Below are 25,622 nucleotides of genomic sequence, written 5' to 3'. Positions count from 1 at the left end.
TTTAAAAACGCTGCAGAGAATAACCAAAAGAATCATTAGTAGGTAAAAGATGAAATATGAAAGCAAGCTAGCAAATAATATCAAAGTGAGTAATAACATTTTTCCAAGTATGTTAAAAATAAAAGAGAAATGAGAGTGGATATAGGACCGTTAAAAACTGAGGCAGGAGAAATAATAATGTGGGACAAGGAGATGGCAGATGAACTAAAATTTGCATTTTTTGCATCAGACTTCACTGTGGAAGACACTAACAGTGTGCCAGGTGTTGAAGGGTGTGAGGGAAGAGAAGTGAGTGCAGTTACTATTACAAGGGAGAATGTGCTCAGAAAGCTGAAAGACTTTTCATCTGGTCCGGGTAATTAAGTCACCTGGATCAGATGAACTGCACCCCAGGGTTCTGAAGGAAGTAGCGGTAGAGATTGTGGTGGCATTAGCAATGATCTTTCAAAAATCATTGGACTCTGGCGTGGTGCCATTGGGCTGGAAAATTGCAAATGTCTCTATACTCTTTAAGAAAGGAGGAAGGCAGCAAGAAGGAAATTATAGACCAGTTAACCTGACCTCAGTGGCTGGGAAGATGTTAGTCAATTGTTAAGGATGAGGAGATGGAGTACTTGGTGACACAGGACAAGACAGGACAAAGTCAGCATGGTTTCCTTAAGGGAAAATATTACCTGATGAACCTGCTGGAATTCTTTGAGGAGATTACAAGTAGGATGGATAAAGGGGATCTAGTTGAGGGGATGTAGTGGATGCTGTATATTTGGATTTTGACAAGGTGCCACACATGAGTCTGCTTACCAAGTTAAGAGCCCATGGTGTAACAGGAAAGTTACTAACATGGTTAGAGCATTGGCTGATTGGTAGAAGGCACTCAGTAGGAATAAAAGGATACATCTCTGGTTGGCTGCCAGTGACCAGTGGTGTTCTGCAGGGGTCAGTATTGGGACTGCTACTTTTTATGCTGCATATCAATGATTTAGATGATCAAATAGATGGCCTTGTTACCAAGTTTGCAGATGATATGAAGATTGGTGGAGGGGCAGGTAGTGTTGAGGAAACAGGTAGGCTGCAGAAGGACAGACAGATTAGGAGAATGGGGAAGAAAGTGGCAAATGAAATACAATGTTAAAAAATGCATGGTCATGCACTTTGGTAGTAGAAATAAATGTGCAGACTATTTTCTAAATGGGAGGAAAGTCCAGGAATTTGAGATGCAGAGGGACTTGACAGTCCTTGTGCAGAACACCGTAAATGTTAACTTGCAGGTTGAGTCAGTGGTGAGGAAGGCAAATGCAATGTTAGCATTCATTTCAAGAGGTCTAGAATAAAAGCAGGGATGTGATGCTGAGGCTTTATAAGGCTCTGGTGAGTCCTCACCTTGAGTATTGTGAACAATTTGGGGCTCCTCACCTAAGAAAACATGTGTTGGCAATGGAGAGGGTCCAGAAGCAATACACAAGGATGATTCCGGGAATAAAAGGGTTATCAGATGAGAAACGTTTGATGGCCCTGGGTCTGTACTTGCTGGAATTTAGAAGGATGAGGGGGGATCTCATTGAAAGCTTTCAAATGTTGAAAGGCCTAGTCAGAGTAAATGTGGAAATGATGATAACCGTGGTGGGGGAGTCTAGGACAAGAGGGCACAGCTTCAGGCTAGAGGGGCGTCCGTTTAAAACAGAGACGTGGAGAAGTTTGATCAGCCAGAGGGTGGTAAATTTGTGGAACTTGCTGCCATAGGCAACTGTGCAGACCAGGTCATTGGGTGTGTTTAAGGCAGAGATTGATAGATTCCTGAATAGACCTAGCCTCAAAGGTTATGGGGAGAAGGCCGAGGAATGAGGCTGAGATGGGGAAGAAACGATCAGCCATGATTCAATGCTGGACCAAATTCAATGCGCAAAATGGACTCAATCTGCTCCTCTATCTTACGGTCATGGGTTCAGACTGCCCGCATACATCCTTGGTGTAGTTGTGGCTTCAGACACCAGCCATCACTAGGCAAATCAAGATCCAGCCGTCGAGAGTGACTACAGGCTCATCCCGACCACCCACCCATTCAGGCGTAGCAAGCTCCAATTACCCAAAGTAGCCTTAGGCAACACCACCAAGGGCACAGCAAGATCCAATCATCCATAGCAGCTGTGCATTTTCCAAGAGAGGCAGAGTAAGATCCAACTCCCCAGTGTAGCTGCGCATCACCGCACCCCCCGGTCAGAGACAGCAAGATCCAACTCCCCAGTGCAGCTGTGGATCAAACACCCCCCAGTCAGAGACAGGAAGATCCAACTCCCCACTGTAGCTCCTGGTCAAAACCCCTCCCAGTCAGAGACAACAAGATCCAACTCCCCAGTGTAGCTGTGGGTAACACACCACACCCCAGTCAGAGACAGCAAGATCCAACTCCCCAGTGTAGCTGTGGATAAAACACTCAAAACCCCCCCAGTCAGAGACATCAAGATCCAACTCCCTGGAGTAACTGTGGATCAACCACCCCAACCCCCCTTAGTCAGAGCCAGCAAGATCAAACTCCCCAGTGTAGCTGTGGGGAACACACCACACCCCAGTCAGAGACAGCAAGATCCAACTCCCCAGTGTAGCTGTGGGTAACACACCACACCCCAGTCAGAGACAGCAAGATCCAACTCCCCAGTGTAGCTGTGGGTCACCCCCCACCCCCGTCAGAGACAGTAAGATCCAACACCACAGTGTAGCTGTGGATCAAACACCCCCCAGGCAGAGACAGCAAGATCCAGCTCCCCAGTGTAGCTCTGGGTCAAACCGCACCCCCAGTCAGAGACAGCAAGATCCAACCCCCAGTGTAGCTGTGGGTAACACGACCCAGTCAGAGACAGCAAGATCAAACTCGCCAGTGTAGCTATGGATCAAACACCCCACAGTCAGAGACAGTAAGATCCAACTCCCCAGTGTAGCTGTGGATCAAACACCCCACAGTCAGAGACAGCAAGATCCAAATCCCCAGTGTAGCTGTGGGTCACACCCCACCCCCGTCAGAGACAGTAAGATCCAACACCACAGTGTAGCTACGGGTAACACGACCCAGTCAGAGACAGCAAGATCAAACTCCCCAGTGTAGCTGTGGATCAAACACCCCACAGTCAGAGACAGTAAGATCCAACTCCCCAGTGTAGCTGTGGATCAAACACCCCCCAATCAGAGACAGCAAGATCCAACTCCCCAGTGTAGCTGTGGGTAACGCCCCCCACAAGTCAGAGACAGCAAGATCCAACTCCCCAGTGTAGCTGTGGATCAAACACCCCCCAGTCAGAGACAGCAAGATCCAACTCCCCAGTGTAGCTGTGGATCAAACACCCCCCAGTCAGAGACAGCAAGATCCAACTCCCCAGTGTAGCTGTGGATCAAACACCTCCTAGTCAGAGACAGCAAGATCCAACCCCCCAGTGTAGCTGTGGATCAAACACCTCCCAGTCAGAGACAGCAAGATCCAACTCCCCAGTGCAGCTGTGGATCAAACACCCCCCAGTCAGAGACAGCAAGATCCAACTCCCCAGTGTAGCTGTGGGTAACACACCCCACCTCAGCCAGAGACAGTAAGATCCAACTCCACAGTGTAGCTGTGGATCAAACACCCCCCAGTCAGAGACAGCTAGATCCAACTCCCCAGTGTAGCTGTGGGTCAAACCACACCCAGTCAGAGACAGCAAGATCCACCTCCCCAGTGTAGCTGTGGGTCAAACCACCCCCAGGCAGAGACAGCAAGATCCACCTCCCCAGTGTAGCTGTGGGTCAAACCACCCCCAGTCTCAGACAGCAATATCCATCTCCCCAGTGTAGCTGTGGGTCACACCCCCCAGTCAGAGACAGCAAGATCCAACTCCCCACTGTTGCTGTGGATCAAACACCCCCCTGTTAGAGACAGCAAGATCCAACTGCTCAGTGTAGCTGTGGATCAAACACCCCCCAGTCAGAGACAGCAAGATCCACTTCCCCAGTGTAGATGTGGGTCAAACACCCCCCAGTCAGAGACAGAAATATCCAACTCCCCAGCGTAAATGTCGGTCACCCCCGCTGTCAGAAACTGCAAGATCTGACTCTGCAGTGTAGCTGTGGGTCAACCCCACCCCCAGCAGAGACAGCAAGATCCACCTCCCCAGTGCAGCTGTGGATCATGCCCCACCAGACAGAGGCAGCAAGATCCAACTCCGCAGTGTAGCTGAGGGTCAAACCCCTACCCCCAGTCAGAGACAGCAAGATCCAACTCCCCAGTGTAGCTGTGGATCAAACACCTCCCAGTCAGAGACAGCAAGATCCAACTCCCCAGTGTAGCTGTGGATCAAACACCACCCCCCAGTCAGAGACAGCAAGATCCAACTCCCCAGTTCAGCTGTGGATCTAACACCCCCCAGTCAGAGACAGCAAGATCCAACTCCCCAGTGTAGCTGTGGATCAAACACCTTCTAGTCAGAGACAGCAAGATCCAACTCCCCAGTGTAGCTGTGGATCAAACACCTCCTAGTCAGAGACGGCAAGATCCAACTCCCAAGTGTAGCTGTGATTCAAACACCCTCCAGTCAGAGACAGCAAGATCCAACTCCCCAGTGCAGCTGTGGATCAAACACCTCCCAGTCAGAGACAGCAAGATCCAACTCCCCAGAGTAGCTGAGGGTCAAACCCCAACCCCCAGTCAGAGACAGCAAGATCCAACTCCCCAGTGCAGCTGTGGATCAAACACCCTCCAGTCAGAGACAGCAAGATCCAACTCCCCAGTGCAGCTGTGGATCAAACACCTCCCAGTCAGAGACAGCAAGATCCAACTCACCAGTGTGGCTGTGGGTCAAACCCCCACCAGTCAGAGACAGCAAGAACCAACTCCCCAGCGTAAATGTCGGTCACCCCCGCTGTCAGAAACAGCAAGATCCAACTCCGCAGTGTAGCTGAGGGTCAAACCCCAACCCCCATTCAGAGACAGCAAGATCCAACTCCCCAGTGTAGCTGTGGATCAAACACCTCCCAGTCAGAGACAGCAAGATCCAACTCCCCAGTGCAGCTGTGGATCAAACACCCCCCAGTCAGAGACAGCAAGATCCAACTCCCCAGTGTAGCTGTGGATCAAACACCTCCCAGTCACAGACAGCAAGATCCACCTCCCCAGTGTGGCTGTGGGTCAAACCCCCACCATTCAGAGACAGCAAGATCGATCTCCCCAGTGTAGCTGTGGGTCTAACCTCCACCAGTAAGAGACAGCAAGATCGAACTCCGCAGTGTAGCTGTCGGTCGACCCCCATAGTCAGAGACAGCAAGATCCAACTCCGCAGTGTGGCTGTGGGTCTAACCCCCACCAGTACGAGACAGCAAGATTGAACTCCCCAGTGTAGCTGTTGGTCAACCCCCCAGTCAGAGACAGCACGATCGAAATCCCCAGTGTAGCAGTATCTCTCCTCCCACCCTCAGTCAGACACAGCAAGATCCAACTCTCCAGTGTTGCTGTGGGTCACCCCCCCGTCAGAGACAGCAAGATCCAACTCCCCAGTGTAGCAGTGGATCAAACACCTCCCAGTCAGAGACAGCAAGATCCAACTCACCAGTGTGGCTGTGGGTCAAACACCCCCCAGTCAGAGACAGAAATATCCAACTCCCCAGCGTAAATGTCGGTCACCCCCGCTGTCAGAAACTGCAAGATCCGACTCTGCAGTGTAGCTGTAGGTCAACCCCACACCCAGCAGAGACAGCAAGATCCACCTCCCCAGCGCAGCTGTGGATCATGCCCCAACAGACAGAGGCAGCAAGATCCAACTCCGCAGTGTAGCTGAGGGTCAAACCCCTACCACCAGTCAGAGACAGCAAGATCCAACTCCCCAGTGTAGCTGTGGATCAAACACCACCCCCCAGTCAGAGACAGCAAGATACAACTCCCCAGTTCAGCTGTGGATCTAACACCCCCCAGTCAGAGACAGCAAGATCCAACTCCCCAGTGTAGCTGTGGATCAAACACCTCCTAGTCAGAGACAGCAAGATCCAACTCCCCAGTGTAGCTGTGGATCAAACACCTCCTAGTCAGAGACGGCAAGATCCAACTCCCCAGTGTAGCTGTGATTCAAACACCCTCCAGTCAGAGACAGCAAGATCCAACTCCCCAGTGCAGCTGTGGATCAAACACCTCCCAGTCAGAGATAGCAAGATCCAACTCCCCAGAGTAGCTGTGGTTAACACCCCCCCCAGTCAGAAACAGCAATATCCAACTCACCAGTATGGCTGTGGGTCAAACCCCCACCAGTCAGAGACAGCAAGAACCAACTCCCCAGCGTAAATGTCAGTCACCCCCGCTGTCAGAAACAGCAGGATCCAACTCTGCAGTGTAGCTGAGGGTCAAACCCCAACCCCCAGTCAGAGACAGCAAGATCCAACTCCCCAGTGCAGCTGTGGGTCAAACCCCCACCATTCAGAGGCAGCAAGTTCCACCTCCCCAGTGTGGCTGCGGGTCAAACCCCCACCATTCAGAGACAGCAAGATCGATCTCCCCAGTGTAGCTGTGGGTCTAACCTCCACCAGTAAGAGACAGCAAGATCGAACTCCGCAGTATAGCTGTCGGTCGACCCCCATAGTCAGAGACAGCAAGATCCAACTCCCCAGTGTGGCTGTGGGTCTAACCCCCACCAGTACGAGACAGCAAGATCGAACTCCCCAGTGTAGCTGTTGGTCAACCCCCCAGTCAGACACAGCACGATCGAAATCCCCAGTGTAGCAGTATCTCTCCTCCCACCCTCAGTCAGAGACAGCAAGATCCAACTCTCCAGTGTTGCTGTGGGTCACCCCCCCGTCAGAGACAGCAAGATCCAAATCCCCAGTGTAGCTGTGGGTAACACTCCCCAGTCAGAGACAGCAAGATCCAACTCCCCAGTGTAGCAGTGGATCAAACCACCAGCCCATTCAGAGACGGCAAGATCCATCTTCCCAGTATTGCTGTGGGTCTGACCCTCCGCAGACAGAGACAGCAATATCCAACTCTGCATTGTAGCTGTGTATAAACCACCCACCCCAGTCAGAGACAGCAAGATCAAACTCCCCAGTGTAGCTGTGGGTAACACACCCCACCTCAGCCAGAGACAGTAAGATCCAACTCCACAGTGTAGCTGTGGATCAAACACCCCCCCAGTCAGAGACAGCAAGATCCAACTCCCCAGTGTAGCTGTGGGTAACACCCCCCAGTCAGCGACAGCAAGTTCCAACTCCCCAGTGCAGCTGTGGATCTAACACCCCCCAGTCAGAGACAGCTAGATCCAACTCCCCAGTGTAGCTGTGGGTCAAACCACACCCAGTCAGAGACAGCAAGATCCACCTCCCCAGTGTAGCTGTGGGTCTAACACCCCCCAGTCAGAGACAGAAATATCCAACTCCCCAGTCTAGCTGTGGGTCAAACCACCCCCAGGTAGAGACAACAAGATCCAACTCCCCACTGTAGCTGTAGGTCAAACCACCCCCAGTCAGAGACAGCAAGATCCAACTCCCCATTGTAGCTGTGGGTCAAACCACCCCGAGACAGAGACAGCAAGATCCAACTCCCCATTGTAGCTGTGGGTCACCCCCCCAGTCAGAGACAGCAAGATCCAACTCCCCAGTGTAGCTGTGGGTAACACCCCCCAGTCAGAGACAGCAAGATCCAACTCCCCAGCGTAATTGTCGGTCACCCCCGCTGTCAGAAACAGCAAGATCCAACTCCGCAGCGTAGCTGAGGGTCAAACCCCAACCCCAGTCAGAGACAGCAAGATCCAACTCCCCAGTGTAGCTGTGGATCAAACACCTCCCAGTCAGAGACAGCAAGATCCAACTCCCCAGTGCAGCTGTGGATCAAACACCCCCCAGTCAGAGACAGAAATATCCAACTCCCCAGCGTAAATGTCGGTCACCCCCGCTGTCAGAAACTGCAAGATCCGACTCTGCAGTGTAGCTGTAGGTCAACCCCACCCCCAGCAGAGACAGCAAGATCCACCTCCCCAGCGCAGCTGTGGATCATGCCCCACCAGACATAGGCAGCAAGATCCAACTCCGCAGTGTAGCTGAGGGTCAAACCCCTACCCCCAGTCAGAGACAGCAAGATCCAACTCCCCAGTGTAGCTGTGGATCAAACACCTCCCAGTCAGAGACAGCAAGATCCAACTCCCCAGTGTAGCTGTGGATCAAACACCACCCCCCAGTCAGAGACAGCAAGATCCAACTCCCCAGTTCAGCTGTGGATCTAACACCCCCCAGTCAGAGACAGCAAGATCCAACTCCCCAGTGTAGCTGTGGATCAAACACCTCCTAGTCAGAGACAGCAAGATCCAACTCCCCAGTGTAGCTGTGGATCAAACACCTCCTAGTCAGAGACGGCAAGATCCAACTCCCCAGTGTAGCTGTGATTCAAACACCCTCCAGTCAGAGACAGCAAGATCCAACTCCCCAGTGCAGCTGTGGATCAAACACCTCCCAGTCAGAGACAGCAAGATCCAACTCCCCAGAGTAGCTGTGGTTAACACCCCCCCCAGTCAGAAACAGCAAGATCCAACTCACCAGTATGGCTGTGGGTCAAACCCCCACCAGTCAGAGACAGCAAGAACCAACTCCCCAGCGTAAATGTCAGTCACCCCCGCTGTCAGAAACAGCAAGATCCAACTCTGCAGTGTAGCTGAGGGTCAAACCCCAACCCCCAGTCAGAGACAGCAAGATCCAACTCCCCAGTGCAGCTGTGGGTCAAACCCCCACCATTCAGAGACAGCAAGATCGATCTCCCCAGTGTAGCTGTGGGTCTAACCTCCACCAGTAAGAGACAGCAAGATCGAACTCCGCAGTGTAGCTGTCGGTCGACCCCCATAGTCAGAGACAGCAAGATCCAACTCCCCAGTGTGGCTGTGGGTCTAACCCCCACCAGTACGAGACAGCAAGATCGAACTCCCCAGTGTAGCTGTTGGTCAACCCCCCAGTCAGACACAGCACGATCGAAATCCCCAGTGTAGCAGTATCTCTCCTCCCACCCTCAGTCAGAGACAGCAAGATCCAACTCTCCAGTGTTGCTGTGGGTCACCCCCCCGTCAGAGACAGCAAGATCCAATTCCCCAGTGTAGCTGTGGGTAACACCCCCCAGTCAGAGACAGCAAGATCCAACTCCCCAGTGTAGCAGTGGATCAAACCACCAGCCCATTCAGAGACAGCAAGATCCATCTTCCCAGTATTGCTGTGGGTCTGACCCTCCGCAGACAGAGACAGCAATATCCAACTCTGCATTGTAGCTGTGTATAAACCACCCACCCCCAGTCAGAGACAGCAAGATCAAACTCCCCAGTGTAGCTGTGGGTAACACACCCCACCTCAGCCAAAGACAGTAAGATCCAACTCCACAGTGTAGCTGTGGGTAACACACCACACCCCAGTCATCGACAGCAAGACCCCTCTCGCCAGTGTAGCTGTGGGTCAAACAACCCCCAGTCAGAGACAGAAATATCCAACTCCCCAGTGTAGCTCTGGGTCAAACCACCCCCAGGTAGAGACAGCAAGTTCCAACTCCCCAGTGCAGCTGTGGATCTAACACCCCCCAGTCAGAGACAGCAAGATCCAACTCCCCAGTGTAGCTGTGGGTCAAACCACACCCAGTCAGAGACAGCAAGATCCACCTCCCCAGTGTAGCTGTGGGTCTAACACCCCCCAGTCAGAGACAGAAATATCCAACTCCCCAGTCTAGCTGTGGGTCAAACCACCCCCAGGTAGAGACAGCAAGATCCAACTCCCCACTGTAGCTGTAGGTCAAACCACCCCCAGTCAGAGACAGCAAGATCCAACTCCCCATTGTAGCTGTGGGTCAAACCACCCCGAGACAGAGACAGCAAGATCCAACTCCCCATTGTAGCTGTGGGTCACCCCCCCAGTCAGAGACAGCAAGATCCAACTCCCCAGTGTAGCTGTGGGTAACACCCCCCAGTCAGAGACAGCAAGATCCAACTCCCCAGCGTAATTGTCGGTCACCCCCGCTGTCAGAAACAGCAAGATCCAACTCCGCAGCGTAGCTGAGGGTCAAACCCCAACCCCAGTCAGAGACAGCAAGATCCAACTCCCCAGTGTAGCTGTGGATCAAACACCTCCCAGTCAGAGACAGCAAGATCCAACTCCCCAGTGCAGCTGTGGATCAAACACCCCCCAGTCAGAGACAGCAAGATCCAACTCCCCAGTGCTGCTGTGGATCTAACACCCCCCAGTCAGAGACAGCAAGATCCAACTCACCAGTGTAGCTGTGGATCAAACACCTCCCAGTCAGAGACAGCAAGATCCAACTCCCCAGTGTAGCTGTGGATCAAACACCCCCCAGTCAGAGACAGCAAGATGCAACTCCCCAGTGTAGCTGTGGATCAAACTCCCCCCAGTCAGAGACAGCAAGATCCATCTCCCCAGTCTAGCTGTGGGTCAAACCACCCCCAGGTAGAGACAGCAAGTTCCAACTCCCCAGTGCAGCTGTGGATCTAACACCCCCCAGTCAGAGACAGCTAGATCCAACTCCCCAGTGTAGCTGTGGGTCAAACCACCCCCAGTCAGAGACAGCAAGATCCAACTCCCCAGTGTAGCTGTGGATCAAACTCCCCCCAGTCAGAGACAGCAAGATCCACCTCCCCAGTGTAGCTGTGGGTCACCCCGCCCCAGTCAGAGACAGCAAGATCCAACTCCCCACTGTAGCTGTAGGTCAAACCACCCCCAGTCAGAGACAGCAAGATCCAACTCCCCATTGTAGCTGCGGGGTCAAACCACCCCCAGACAGAGACAGCAAGATCCAACTCCCCATTGTAGCTGTGAGTCAACACCACCCCCAGCAGAGACAGCAAGGTCCAACTCCCCAGTGTAGCTGTGGATCAAACACCCCCCAGACAGAGACAGCAAGATCCAACTCCCCAGTGTAGCTCTGGGTCAAACACCCCCCAGTCAGAGACAGCAAGATCCACCTCCCCAGTGTGGCTGTGGGTCAAACCCCCACCAGTCAGAGACAGCAAGATCCAACTCCCCAGCGTAAATGTCAGTCACCCCCGCTGTCAGAAACTGCAAGATCCAACTCTGCAGTGTGGCTGTGGGTCACCCCCCCTTTCAGAGACAGCAAGATCCAACTCCCCAGTGTCGCTGTGGGTCAAACACCCCCCCAGTCAGTGACAGCAAGATCCAACTCCCCAGTGTCGCTGTGGGTCACCCCCCCCAGTCAGAGACAGCAAGATCCAACTCCCCAGTGTTGCTGTGGATAAACCCCACCCCCCAGTCAGAGACAGCAAGATCCAACTCCCCAGTGTAAATGTCGGTCACCCACTCTGTCAGAAACAGCAAGATCCAACTCCGCAGTGTAGCTGAGGGTCAAACCCCTACCCCCAGTCAGAGACAGCAAGATCCAACTCCCCAGTGTGGCTGTGGTTCTAACCCCCACCATTCAGAGACAGCAAGATCGAACTCCGCAGTGTAGCTGTCGGTCGACCCCCATCGTCAGAGACAGCAAGATCCAACTCCCCAGTGTGGCTGTGGGTCTAACCCCCACCAGTACGAGACAGCAAGATCGAACTCCCCAGTGTAGCTGTTGGTCAACCCCCCAGTCAGACACAGCACGATCGAAATCCCCAGTGTAGCAGTATCTCTCCTCCCACCCTCAGTCAGAGACAGCAAGATCCAACTCTCCAGTGTTGCTGTGGGTCACCCCCCCGTCAGAGACAGCAAGATCCAATTCCCCAGTGTAGCTGTGGGTAACACTCCCCAGTCAGAGACAGCAAGATCCAACTCCCCAGTGTAGCAGTGGATCAAACCACCAGCCCATTCAGAGACAGCAAGATCCATCTTCCCAGTATTGCTGTGGGTCTGACCCTCCGCAGACAGAGACAGCAATATCCAACTCTGCATTGTAGCTGTGTATAAACCACCCACCCCAGTCAGAGACAGCAAGATCAAACTGCCCAGTGTAGCTGTGGGTAACACACCCCACCTCAGCCAGAGACAGTAAGATCCAACTCCCCAGTGTAGCTGTGGATCAAACACCCCCCAGTCAGAGACAGCAAGATCCAACTCCCCAGTGTAGCTGAGGGTCAAACCCCTACCCCCAGTCAGAGACAGCAAGATCCAACTCCCCAGTGTGGCTGTGGTTCTAACCCCCACCATTCAGAGACAGCAAGATCGAACTCCGCAGTGTAGCTGTCGGTCGACCCCCATCGTCAGAGACAGCAAGATCCAACTCCCCAGTGTGGCTGTGGGTCTAACCCCCACCAGTACGAGACAGCAAGATCGAACTCCCCAGTGTAGCTGTTGGTCAACCCCCCAGTCAGACACAGCACGATCGAAATCCCCAGTGTAGCAGTATCTCTCCTCCCACCCTCAGTCAGAGACAGCAAGATCCAACTCTCCAGTGTTGCTGTGGGTCACCCCCCCGTCAGAGACAGCAAGATCCAATTCCCCAGTGTAGCTGTGGGTAACACTCCCCAGTCAGAGACAGCAAGATCCAACTCCCCAGTGTAGCAGTGGATCAAACCACCAGCCCATTCAGAGACAGCAAGATCCATCTTCCCAGTATTGCTGTGGGTCTGACCCTCCGCAGACAGAGACAGCAATATCCAACTCTGCATTGTAGCTGTGTATAAACCACCCACCCCAGTCAGAGACAGCAAGATCAAACTGCCCAGTGTAGCTGTGGGTAACACACCCCACCTCAGCCAGAGACAGTAAGATCCAACTCCCCAGTGTAGCTGTGGATCAAACACCCCCCAGTCAGAGACAGCAAGATCCAACTCCCCAGTGTAGCTGTGGGTAACACACCACACCCCAGTCATCGACAGCAAGACCCCTCTCGCCAGTGTAGCTGTGGGTCAAACAACCCCCAGTCAGAGACAGAAATATCCAACTCCCCAGTGTAGCTCTGGGTCAAACCACCCCCAGGTAGAGACAGCAAGTTCCAACTCCCCAGTGCAGCTGTGGATCTAACACCCCCCAGTCAGAGACAGCTAGATCCAACTCCCCAGTGTAGCTGTGGGTCAAACCACACCCAGTCAGAGACAGCAAGATCCACCTCCCCAGTGTAGCTGTGGGTCTAACACCCCCCAGTCAGAGACAGAAATATCCAACTCCCCAGTCTAGCTGTGGGTCAAACCACCCCCAGGTAGAGACAGCAAGATCCAACTCCCCACTGTAGCTGTAGGTCAAACCACCCCCAGTCAGAGACAGCAAGATCCAACTCCCCATTGTAGCTGTGGGTCAAACCACCCCGAGACAGAGACAGCAAGATCCAACTCCCCATTGTAGCTGTGGGTCACCCCCCCAGTCAGAGACAGCAAGATCCAACTCCCCAGTGTAGCTGTGGGTAACACCCCCCAGTCAGAGACAGCAAGATCCAACTCCCCAGCGTAATTGTCGGTCACCCCCGCTGTCAGAAACAGCAAGATCCAACTCCGCAGCGTAGCTGAGGGTCAAACCCCAACCCCAGTCAGAGACAGCAAGATCCAACTCCCCAGTGTAGCTGTGGATCAAACACCTCCCAGTCAGAGACAGCAAGATCCAACTCCCCAGTGCAGCTGTGGATCAAACACCCCCCAGTCAGAGACAGCAAGATCCAACTCCCCAGTGCAGCTGTGGATCAAACACCCCCCAGTCAGAGACAGCAAGATCCAACTCCCCAGTGCTGCTGTGGATCTAACACCCCCCAGTCAGAGACAGCAAGATCCAACTCACCAGTGTAGCTGTGGATCAAACACCTCCCAGTCAGAGACAGCAAGATCCAACTCCCCAGTGTAGCTGTGGATCAAACACCCCCCAGTCAGAGACAGCAAGATCCAACTCCCCAGTGTAGCTGTGGATCAAACTCCCCCCAGTCAGAGACAGCAAGATCCATCTCCCCAGTCTAGCTGTGGGTCAAACCACCCCCAGGTAGAGACAGCAAGTTCCAACTCCCCAGTGTAGCTGTGGATCTAACACCCCCCAGTCAGAGACAGCTAGATCCAACTCCCCAGTGTAGCTGTGGGTCAAACCACCCCCAGTCAGAGACAGCAAGATCCACCTCCCCAGTGTAGCTGTGGGTCACCCCGCCCCAGTCAGAGACAGCAAGATCCAACTCCCCACTGTAGCTGTAGGTCAAACCACCCCCAGTCAGAGACAGCAAGATCCAACTCCCCATTGTAGCTGCGGGGTCAAACCACCCCCAGCAGAGACAGCAAGGTCCAACTCCCCAGTGTAGCTGTGGATCAAACACCTCCCAGTCAGAGACAGCAAGATACAACTCCCCAGTGTTGCTGTGGATAAATCCCACCCCCCAGTCAGAGACAGCAAGATCCCTCTCCCCAGTGTAAATGACGGTCACCCACTCTGTGAGAAACAGCAAGATCCAACTCTGCAGTGTAGCTGTGAGTCAACACCACCCCCAGCAGAGACAGCAAGGTCCAACTCCCCAGTGTAGCTGTGGATCAAACACCCCCAGCAGAGACAGCAAGGTCCAACTCCCCAGTGTAGCTGTGGATCAAACACCCCCAGTCAGAGACAGCAAGATCCAACTCCCCAGTGTAGCTGTGAGTCAACACCACCCCCAGCAGAGACAGCAAGGTCCAACTCCCCAGTGTAGCTGTGGATCAAACACCCCCAGCAGAGACAGCAAGGTCCAACTCCCCAGTGTAGCTGTGGATCAAACACCCCCAGTCAGAGACAGCAAGATCCAACTCCCCAGTGTAGCTGTGGATCAAACACCCCCCAGTCAGAGACAGCAAGATCCAACTCCCCAGTGTAGCTGTGGATCAAACACCCCCAGTCAGAGACAGCAAGATCCAACTCCCCAGTGTGGCTGTGTGTCAAACCCCCCCCAGTCAGAGACAGCAAGATGGATCTCCCCAGTGTAGCTGTGGGTCTAACCTCCACCAGTAAGAGACAGCAAGATCGAACTCCGCAGTGTAGCTGTGGGTCTAACCTCCACCAGTAAGAGACAGCAAGATCGAACTCCCCAGTGTAGCTGTGGGTCTAACCTCCACCAGTAAGAGACAGCAAGATCAAACTCCGCAGTGTAGCTGTCGGTCGACCCCCATAGTCAGAGACAGCAAGATCCAACTCCCCAGTGTGGCTCTGGGTCTAACCCCCTCCAGTAAGAGACAGCGAGATCAAACTCCCCAGTGTAGCTGTTGGTCAACCCCCCAGTCAGAGACAGCACGATCGAAATCCCCAGTGTAGCAGTATCTCTCCTCCCACCCTCAGTCAGAGACAGCAAGATCCAACTCTCCAGTGTTGCTGTGGGTCAAACACTCCCAAGGCAGAGACAGAAAGCTCAATCTCCCCTGTGTAGCTGTGGGTAACACCCCCACCCCCGCAGTCACAGACAGCAATAACCAACTCTGCATTGTTGCGGAGGGTCAAACCTCCACCCACAGTCAGAGACAGCAAGATCCATCTCCCCAGTGTAGCTGTGGGTCACCCCCCCTGTCAGAGACAGCAAGATCCAACTCCCCAGTGTTGCTGTGGATAAACCCCACCCCCCAGTCAGAGACAGCAAGATCCAACTCCCCAGTGTTGCTGTGGATAAACCCCACCCCCCAGTCAGAGACAGCAAGATCCAACTCCCCAGTGTCGCTGTGTGTCAAACACCCCCCCAGTCAGTGACAGCAAGATACAACTCCCCAGTGTTGCTGTGGATAAACCCCACCCCCCAGTCAGAGACAGCAAGATCCCTCACCCCAGTGTAAATGTCGGTCACCCCCTCTGTCAGAAACAGCAAGATCCAACTCTGCAGTGTAGCTGTAGGTCAACCCCACCCCCAGCAGAGACAGCAAGATCCACCTCCCCAGCGCAGCTGTGGATCATGCCCCACCAGACATAGGCAGCAAGATCCAACTCCGCAGTGTAGCTGAGGGTCAAACCCCTACCCCCAGTCAGAGACAGCAAGATCCAACTCCCCAGTGTAGCTGTGGATCAAACACCTCCCAGTCAGAGACAGCAAGATCCAACTCCCCAGTGTAGCTGTGGATCAAACACCACCCCCCAGTCAGAGACAGCAAGATCCAACTCCCCAGTTCAGCTGTGGATCTAACACCCCCCAGTCAGAGACAGCAAGATCCAACTCCCCAGTGTAGCTGTGGATCAAACACCTCCTAGTCAGAGACAGCAAGATCCAACTCCCCAGTGTAGCTGTGGATCAAACACCTCCTAGTCAGAGACGGCAAGATCCAACTCCCCAGTGTAGCTGTGATTCAAACACCCCCCAGTCAGAGACAGCAAGATCCAACTCCCCAGTGCAGCTGTGGATCAAACACCTCCCAGTCAGAGACAGCAAGATCCAACTCCCCAGAGTAGCTGTGGTTAACACCCCCCCCAGTCAGAAACAGCAAGATCCAACTCACCAGTATGGCTGTGGGTCAAACCCCCACCAGTCAGAGACAGCAAGAACCAACTCCCCAGCGTAAATGTCAGTCACCCCCGCTGTCAGAAACAGCAAGATCCAACTCTGCAGTGTAGCTGAGGGTCAAACCCCAACCCCCAGTCAGAGACAGCAAGATCCAACTCCCCAGTGCAGCTGTGGGTCAAACCCCCACCATTCAGAGACAGCAAGATCGATCTCCCCAGTGTAGCTGTGGGTCTAACCTCCACCAGTAAGAGACAGCAAGATCGAACTCCGCAGTGTAGCTGTCGGTCGACCCCCATCGTCAGAGACAGCAAGATCCAACTCCCCAGTGTGGCTGTGGGTCTAACCCCCACCAGTACGAGACAGCAAGATCGAACTCCCCAGTGTAGCTGTTGGTCAACCCCCCAGTCAGACACAGCACGATCGAAATCCCCAGTGTAGCAGTATCTCTCCTCCCACCCTCAGTCAGAGACAGCAAGATCCAACTCTCCAGTGTTGCTGTGGGTCACCCCCCCGTCAGAGACAGCAAGATCCAATTCCCCAGTGTAGCTGTGGGTAACACTCCCCAGTCAGAGACAGCAAGATCCAACTCCCCAGTGTAGCAGTGGATCAAACCACCAGCCCATTCAGAGACAGCAAGATCCATCTTCCCAGTATTGCTGTGGGTCTGACCCTCCGCAGACAGAGACAGCAATATCCAACTCTGCATTGTAGCTGTGTATAAACCACCCACCCCAGTCAGAGACAGCAAGATCAAACTCCCCAGTGTAGCTGTGGGTAACACACCCCACCTCAGCCAGAGACAGTAAGATCCAACTCCCCAGTGTAGCTGTGGATCAAACACCCCCCAGTCAGAGACAGCAAGATCCAACTCCCCAGTGTAGCTGTGGGTAACACACCACACCCCAGTCATCGACAGCAAGACCCCTCTCGCCAGTGTAGCTGTGGGTCAAACAACCCCCAGTCAGAGACAGAAATATCCAACTCCCCAGTGTAGCTCTGGGTCAAACCACCCCCAGGTAGAGACAGCAAGTTCCAACTCCCCAGTGCAGCTGTGGATCTAACACCCCCCAGTCAGAGACAGCTAGATCCAACTCCCCAGTGTAGCTGTGGGTCAAACCACACCCAGTCAGAGACAGCAAGATCCACCTCCCCAGTGTAGCTGTGGGTCTAACACCCCCCAGTCAGAGACAGAAATATCCAACTCCCCAGTCTAGCTGTGGGTCAAACCACCCCCAGGTAGAGACAGCAAGATCCAACTCCCCACTGTAGCTGTAGGTCAAACCACCCCCAGTCAGAGACAGCAAGATCCAACTCCCCATTGTAGCTGTGGGTCAAACCACCCCGAGACAGAGACAGCAAGATCCAACTCCCCATTGTAGCTGTGGGTCAGCCCCCCAGTCAGAGACAGCAAGATCCAACTCCCCAGTGTAGCTGTGGGTAACACCCCCCAGTCAGAGACAGCAAGATCCAACTCCCCAGCGTAATTGTCGGTCACCCCCGCTGTCAGAAACAGCAAGATCCAACTCCGCAGCGTAGCTGAGGGTCAAACCCCAACCCCAGTCAGAGACAGCAAGATCCAACTCCCCAGTGTAGCTGTGGATCAAACACCTCCCAGTCAGAGACAGCAAGATCCAACTCCCCAGTGCAGCTGTGGATCAAACACCCCCCAGTCAGAGACAGCAAGATCCAACTCCCCAGTGCAGCTGTGGATCAAACACCCCCCAGTCAGAGACAGCAAGATCCAACTCCCCACTGCTGCTGTGGATCTAACACCCCCCAGTCAGAGACAGCAAGATCCAACTCACCAGTGTAGCTGTGGATCAAACACCTCCCAGTCAGAGACAGCAAGATCCAACTCCCCAGTGTAGCTGTGGATCAAACACCCCCCAGTCAGAGACAGCAAGATCCAACTCCCCAGTGTAGCTGTGGATCAAACTCCCCCCAGTCAGAGACAGCAAGATCCATCTCCCCAGTCTAGCTGTGGGTCAAACCACCCCCAGGTAGAGACAGCAAGTTCCAACTCCCCAGTGCAGCTGTGGATCTAACACCCCCCAGTCAGAGAGAGCTAGATCCAACTCCCCAGTGTAGCTGTGGGTCAAACCACCCCCAGTCAGAGACAGCAAGATCCACCTCCCCAGTGTAGCTGTGGGTCACCCCGCCCCAGTCAGAGACAGCAAGATCCAACTCCCCACTGTAGCTGTAGGTCAAACCACCCCCAGTCAGAGACAGCAAGATCCAACTCCCCATTGTAGCTGCGGGGTCAAACCACCCCCAGAAGAGACAGCAAGGTCCAACTCCCCAGTGTAGCTGTGGATCAAACACCTCCCAGTCAGAGACAGCAAGATACAACTCCCCAGTGTTGCTGTGGATAAACCCCACCCCCCAGTCAGAGACAGCAAGATCCCTCTCCCCAGTGTAAATGTCGGTCACCCACTCTGTGAGAAACAGCAAGATCCAACTCTGCAGTGTAGCTGTGAGTCAACACCACCCCCAGCAGAGACAGCAAGGTCCAACTCCCCAGTGTAGCTGTGGATCAAACACCCCCCAGTCAGAGACAGCAAGATCCAACTCCCCAGTGTAGCTGTGGATCAAACACCCCCAGTCAGAGACAGCAAGATCCAACTCCCCAGTGTAGCTGTGGATCAAACACCCCCCAGTCAGAGACAGCAAGATCCAACTCCCCAGTGTAGCTGAGGATCAAACCCCTACCCCCAGTCAGAGACAGCAAGATCCAACTCCCCAGTGTGGCTGTGGATCAAACACCCCCCAGTCAGAGACAGCAAGATCCAACTCCCCAGTGTGGCTTTGGGTCAAACTCCCCCCAGTCAGAGACAGCAAGATGGATCTCCCCAGTGTAGCTGTGGGTCTAACCTCCACCAGTAAGAGACAGCAAGATCGAACTCCGCAGTGTAGCTGTGGGTCTAACCTCCACCAGTAAGAGACAGCAAGATCGAACTCCCCAGTGTAGCTGTGGGTCTAACCTCCACCAGTAAGAGACAGCAAGATCGAACTCCCCAGTGTAGCTGTGGGTCTAACCTCCACCAGTAAGAGACAGCAAGATCGAACTCCGCAGTGTAGCTGTCGGTCGACCCCCATAGTCAGAGACAGCAAGATCCAACTCCCCAGTGTGGCTCTGGGTCTAACCCCCTCCAGTAAGAGACAGCGAGATCAAACTCCCCAGTGTAGCTGTTGGTCAACCCCCCAGTCAGAGACAGCACGATCGAAATCCCCAGTGTAGCAGTATCTCTCCTCCCACCCTCAGTCAGAGACAGCAAGATCCAACTCTCCAGTGTTGCTGTGGGTCAAACACTCCCAAGGCAGAGACAGAAAGCTCAATCTCCCCTGTGTAGCTGTGGGTAACACCCCCACCCCCGCAGTCACAGACAGCAATAACCAACTCTGCATTGTTGCGGAGGGTCAAACCTCCACCCACAGTCAGAGACAGCAAGATCCAACTCCCCAGTGTAGCTGTGGGTCACACCCCCAGTCAGTGACAGCAAGATACAACTCCCCAGTGTTGCTGTGGATAAACCCCACCCCCCAGTCAGAGACAGCAAGATCCCTCTCCCCAGTGTAAATGTCGGTCACCCCCTCTGTCAGAAACAGCAAGATCCAACTCTGCAGTGTAGCTGTGGATCAAACACCTCCCAGTCAGAGACAGCAAGATCCAACTCCCCAGTTCAGCTGTGGATCAAACACCCCCCAGTCAGAGACAGCAAGATCCCTCTGCCCAGTGTAAATGTCGGTCACCCCCTCTGTCAGAAACAGCAAGATCCAACTCTGCAGTGTAGCTGTGGATCAAACACCTCCCAGTCAGAGACAGCAAGATCCAACTCCCCAGTTCAGCTGTGGATCAAACACCCCCCAGTCAGAGACAGCAAGATCCAACTCCCTAGTGTTGCTGTGGATAAACCCCACCCCCCCCAGTCAGAGACTGCAAGATCCCTCTCCCCAGTGTAAATGTCGGTCATCCCCGCTGTCAGAAACAGCAAGATCCAACTCTGGAGTGTAGCTGTTGGTCAAACCACCCCCAGGCAGAGACAGCAAGATCCAACTCCCCAGTGTAGCTGTGGATCAAACACCCCCCAGTCACAGACAGCAAGATCCAACTCCCCAGTGTGGCTGTGGTTCTAACCCCCACCATTCAGAGACAGCAAGTTTCAAATCCCCAGTATAGCTGTGGGTCTAACCCCCAGTCAGAGACAGCAAGATCGAACTCCCCAGTGTAGCTGTTGGTCAACCCCCCACCATTCAGAGACAGCAAGTTTCAAATCCCCAGTATAGCTGTGGGTCTAACCCCCAGTCAGAGACAGCACGATCAAAATCCCCAGTGTAGCAGTATCTCTCCTCCTCCCTCAGTCAGAGACAGCAAGATCCAACTCCCCAGTGTTGCTGTGGGTCACCCCCCCTGTCAGAGACAGCAAGTTCCAACTCCCCAGTGTAGCTGTGGATCAAACACCCCCCAGTCAGAGACAGCAAGATCCAACTCCCCAGTGTAGCTGTGGATCAGCACCTCACAGTCAGAGACAGCAAGATCCAACTCCCCAGTGCAGCTGTGGATCAAACACCCCCCAGTCAGAGACAGCAAGATCCACCTCCCCAGTGTGGCTGTGGATCAAACACCCCCAGTCACAGACAGCAAGATCCAACTCTCCAGTGTTGCTGTGGGTCACCTCCCCCCCGTCAGAGACAGCAAGATCCAACTCCCCAGTGTAGCTGTGGGTCATACACCTCACAGTCAGAGACAGCAAGATCCAACTTCCCAGTGCAGCTGTGGATCAAACACCTCACAGTCAGAGACAGCAAGATCCAACTTCCCAGTGCAGCTGTGGATCAAACACTCCCCAGGCAGAGACAGAAAGATCAATCTCCCCTGTGTAGCTGTGGGTAACACCCCCACCCCCGCAGTCACAGACAGCAATATCCAACTCTGCATTGTTGCTGTGGGTCAAACCTCCACCCACAGTCAGAGACAGCAAGATCCAACTCCCCAGTGTTGCTGTGGGTCACCCCCCTGTCAGAGACAGCAAGATCCAACTCCCCAGTGTCGCTGTGGGTCACCCCCCCTGTCAGAGACAGCAAGTTCCAACTCCCCAGTGTAGCTGTGGGTCACACCCCCAGTCAGAGACAGCAAGATCCAACTCCCCAGTGTCGCTGTGGGTCAAACACCTCCCAGTCAGAGACAGCAAGATCCAACTCCCCAGTGTAGCTGTGGATCAAACACCCCCCAGTCAGTGACAGCAAGATACAACTCCCCAGTGTTGCTGTGGATAAACCCCACCCCCCAGTCAGAGACAGCAAGATCCCTCTCCCCAGTGTAAATGTCGGTCACCCCCTCTGTCAGAAACAGCAAGATCCAACTCTGCAGTGTAGCTGTGGATCAAACACCTCCCAGTCAGAGACAGCAAGATCCAACTCCCCAGTGCAGCTGTGGATCAAACACCCCCCCAGTCAGAGACAGCAAGATCCAACTCCGCAGTGCAGCTGTGGATCAAACACCCTCCAGTCAGAGACAGCAAGATCCAACTCCCCAGTGCTGCTGTGGATCTAACACCCCCCAGTCAGAGACAGCAAGATCCAACTCCCCAGTGTAGCTGTGGATCAAACACCCTCCAGTCAGAGACAGCAAGATCCAACTCCCCAGTGTTGCTGTGGATAAACCCCACCCCCCCAGTCAGAGACAGCAAGATCCCTCTCCCCAGTGTAAATGTCGGTCATCCCCGCTGTCAGAAACAGCAAGATCCAACTCTGCAGTGTAGCTGTGGGTCAACACCACCGCCAGCAGAGACAGCAAGATCCAACTCCCCAGTGTAGCTGTGGGTCACACCCCCCAGTCAGTGACAGTAAGATCCAACTCCCCAGTGTAGCTGTGGATCAAACACCCCCCTGTTAGAGACAGCAAGATCCAACTCCCCAGTGTAGCTGTTGGTCAAACCACCCCCAGTGAGAGACAGCAAGATCCAACTCCCCAGTGTAGCTGTTGGTCAAACCACCCCCAGGCAGAGACAGCAAGATCCAACTCCCCAGTGTAGCTGTGGATCAAACACCCCCCTGTTAGAGACAGCAAGATCCAACTCCCCAGTGTAGCTGTTGGTCAAACCACCCCCAGTCAGAGACAGCAAGATCCAACTCTCCAGTGTAGCTGTTGGTCAAACCACCCCCAGTCAGAGACAGCAAGATCCAACTCCCCAGTGTAGCTGTGGATCAAACACCCTCCAGTCACAGACAGCATGATCCAACTCCCCAGAGTAGCTGTGGATCAAACACCCCCCTGTTAGAGACAGCAAGATCCAACTCCCCAGTGTAGCTGTTGGTCAAACCACCCCCAGTCAGAGATAGCAAGATCCAACTCTCCAGTGTAGCTGTTGGTCAAACCACCCCCAGTCGGAGACAGCAAGATCCAACTCCCCAGTGTAGCTGTGGATCAAACACCCCCCAGTCGCAGACAGCAAGATCCAACTCCCCAGTGTGGCTGTGGTTCTAACCCCCAGTCAGAGACAGCAAGATCGAACTCCCCAGTGTAGCTGTCGGTCAACCCCCCAGTCAGAGACAGCACGATCAAAATCCCCAGTGTAGCAGTATCTCTCCTCCCTCCCTCAGTCAGAGACAGCAAGATCCAACTCCCCAGTGTTGCTGTGGGTCACCCCCCCTGTCAGAGACAGCAAGTTCCAACTCCCCAGTGTAGCTGTGGGTCACCCCCCCAGTCAGAGACAGCAAGTTCCAACTCCCCAGTACAGCTGTGGATCAAACACCCCCCACGTCAGAGACAGCAAGATCCAACTTCCCTGTGTAGCTGTGGATCAAACACCCCCCGGGCAGAGACAGCAAGATCCAACTCCCCAGTGTAGCTGTCGGTCAAACCACCCCCAGTCAGAGACAGCAAGATCCAACTCCCCAGTGTAGCTGTGGGTCACCCCCACCAGTCTGAGACAGCAAGATCCAACTCCTCACTGTAGGTGTGGGTCACCCCCCCAGTCAGGGACAGCAAGATCCAACTCCCCAGTGTAGCTGTGTGTCACCCCCCCCAGTGTGAGACAGCAATATCGTACTCCCCAGTGTCGCTGTGGATGGGGATGTGTTGCAATCATCCTGGTCTGACACTCTGCGTCTGCTCCACAGGGTCCAGAGTGTGAAGGAGGAGCTGGAGGAACCATGCCAAGGAGCAGCGTATACCCATATACAAGTAACTCCTCTCCATAGTCTGCTCCCTCTTTGCACCTCACCACATCCCCTTCTATTCCCCTCCCTCCTTCCCTGCCTCCACATTCTCCCGTCTCGCTATCTGTCTGTCCATTTGTCCATCTCTGAACTCCTTCCTTCTCCATTCTACCTTTTACATCTCTCCTCTTCTGTCTCCCTCCATCTACTTAGCTTGCCTCTCCTCCCTTCATCTCTCCATTCCTTCAATTCCATCCCTTCATCTCTCACTCTGTCCCTCACTTCATCCCTCTCCACCTCTTTCCCTTTTTCTCCATTTCTGTTTTAACCGCTCCCTCCATCTCTCTGCCTCCTGACGAGTACAGGGACCATTGGAGGTGCACGGTTGTGGTTAGAGTAATGCTCGACAGCACCAGGCACCCAAGTCCCTTTCCACTGCTGCCAGTAAGGAGCTTATGTGTTCTCCCTGTGACCACATGGGTTTCCTGCCACTGTCCAACGTTGTATCAGTTACAATCAGTAAGCTGTGGGACTGCTATGTGACCAGAAGCTTGGCGATGCTTGCGGGCGGCCCCAACAAATAATCAGACCATGTTGGTCATTGACACAAATGACACATTTCAGTGTATTGTTCGAGGTATGTGCAACTGTAACCCTTATTCTCAGAATCTGCCATGGATGCTCTGCTCCTCTTCCATCTCACACACCAGTCTCCCTTTGCTCTGTGTCTCTATATCTGTGAATGTCTCAGTCTGTCTGTCTCTGTCTATCTGTCTGTGTGTGTGTCCCGGTCTCTTTCTCTCTCTCTCTCTCTATGTGTGTATGTGTATGTGTCTGCCTGTCTCTTTCTGTCTGTGTGTGTGTGTGTCCCTGCCTCTGACTTTGTGCGTATGTTTGTCTCACTCTGCCTCTGTCTGTCTGTGTCTCTCTCTCTTTGTGTGTGCGTGTCTGTGTGTGTCACTCTCTCTCTCTCTCTCTCTGTATGTGTGTGTCTATCTCTCTGTCTCTGACTGTATGTGTCTCTCTCTCAATCTGTCTGTGTGTATATGTGCATGTCTCTCTCTCTCTGTCTCTATCTGTGCATGTGTGTCTCACTCTCTGTCCTTGTATGCATATGTGTGTGACTCTCTCTCTGTCCATATGTGTCTCTCTCTGCCTCCGTCTGTGTGTGTGTGTCTCTCTGTCTGTGTGAGTGTGTGTGTGTCTCTCTCTCTCTGTCTCTCTCTGTCTGTGTGTGTGAGTGTGTGTCTCCCTCTCTGTCTATGTGAGTGTGTGTGACTCTCTCTCTCTGTCCATATGTGTCTCTCGCTACCTCTGTCTGTGTGAGTGTGTGTGTGTGTCTCTCTGTCTGTCTATGTGAGTGTGTGTGTGTCTCTCTCTCTGTCTGTGAGTGTGTGTGTCCCTCTCTGTCTGTGTGTATGTCTCTCTCTGTCTCTGTCTGTGTGAGTGTGTGTGTGTCTCTCTCTGTCTGTGAGTGTGTGTGTCTCTCTCACTCTGTCTATGTGAGTGTGTGTGTCTCTCTGTCTGTCTGAGTGTGTGTGTCCCTCTCTGTCTGTGTGTGTGTCTCTCTCTGTCTCTCTCTGTCTGTCTGTGAGTGTGTGTGTCTCTCTCTGTCTCTGTCTATGTGAGTGTGTGTCTCTCTGTGTTCTCTCTCTGTCTCTCTCTTTCTCTCTCTCTCTGTGTGAGTGTGTGTGTCTCTCTCTCTCTGTGAGTGTGTGTGTGTGTCTCTCTCTGTCTGCGTGCCTCTCTCTCTCTATGTCTGTGCGTTCCCCCTCTCTTTCTCTCTGCGCACTCTCTCTCTGTCTGCACCTCTCTCTCTCTCTCTCTGCGCACTCTCTCTCTGTCTGCACCTCTCTCTCTCTCTCTGTCTGCACCTCTCTCTCTCTCTCTCTGCGCACTCTCTCTCTCTATGTCTGTGTGCCCCTCTCTGTCTGCACATCTCTCTGCGCACTTTCTCTCTCGCTCTGTCTGTCCACCCCTCTCTCTCTCTGCGTGCCTTTCTCTCTCTCTGCATACTCTCTCTCTGTCTGCACCTCTCTCTCTCTCTCTCTATCTGTTTGCCACTCCTTCTCTCTCTCTTCCCCTCCCTCTTTTTCCTTCCACCTCCCTCTACCCCTCCTTCCCCTCTCCC

General features: G+C 53.7%; 1 protein-coding gene across 3 annotated transcripts in view; it reads left to right on the top strand.

Annotated features, from left to right (window-relative positions):
* Positions 1-25,622, top strand: part of LOC140731936 (butyrophilin subfamily 1 member A1-like) — a 114,479-nt gene that overhangs the window by 17,989 nt on the left and 70,868 nt on the right. For all 3 annotated transcript variants that reach the window (XM_073053937.1, XM_073053938.1, XM_073053936.1), the window contains exon 3: positions 23,453-23,516. In XM_073053937.1, the coding sequence (XP_072910038.1) occupies positions 23,453-23,516 (64 nt within the window). The remainder of the gene's footprint in view (positions 1-23,452; positions 23,517-25,622) is intronic.

This window comes from Hemitrygon akajei, chromosome 8, assembly GCF_048418815.1.
Source record: "Hemitrygon akajei chromosome 8, sHemAka1.3, whole genome shotgun sequence".
NCBI classification, from domain to species: Eukaryota; Metazoa; Chordata; class Chondrichthyes; order Myliobatiformes; family Dasyatidae; genus Hemitrygon; species Hemitrygon akajei.
This window is presented reverse-complemented; position numbering and strand designations above follow the sequence as displayed.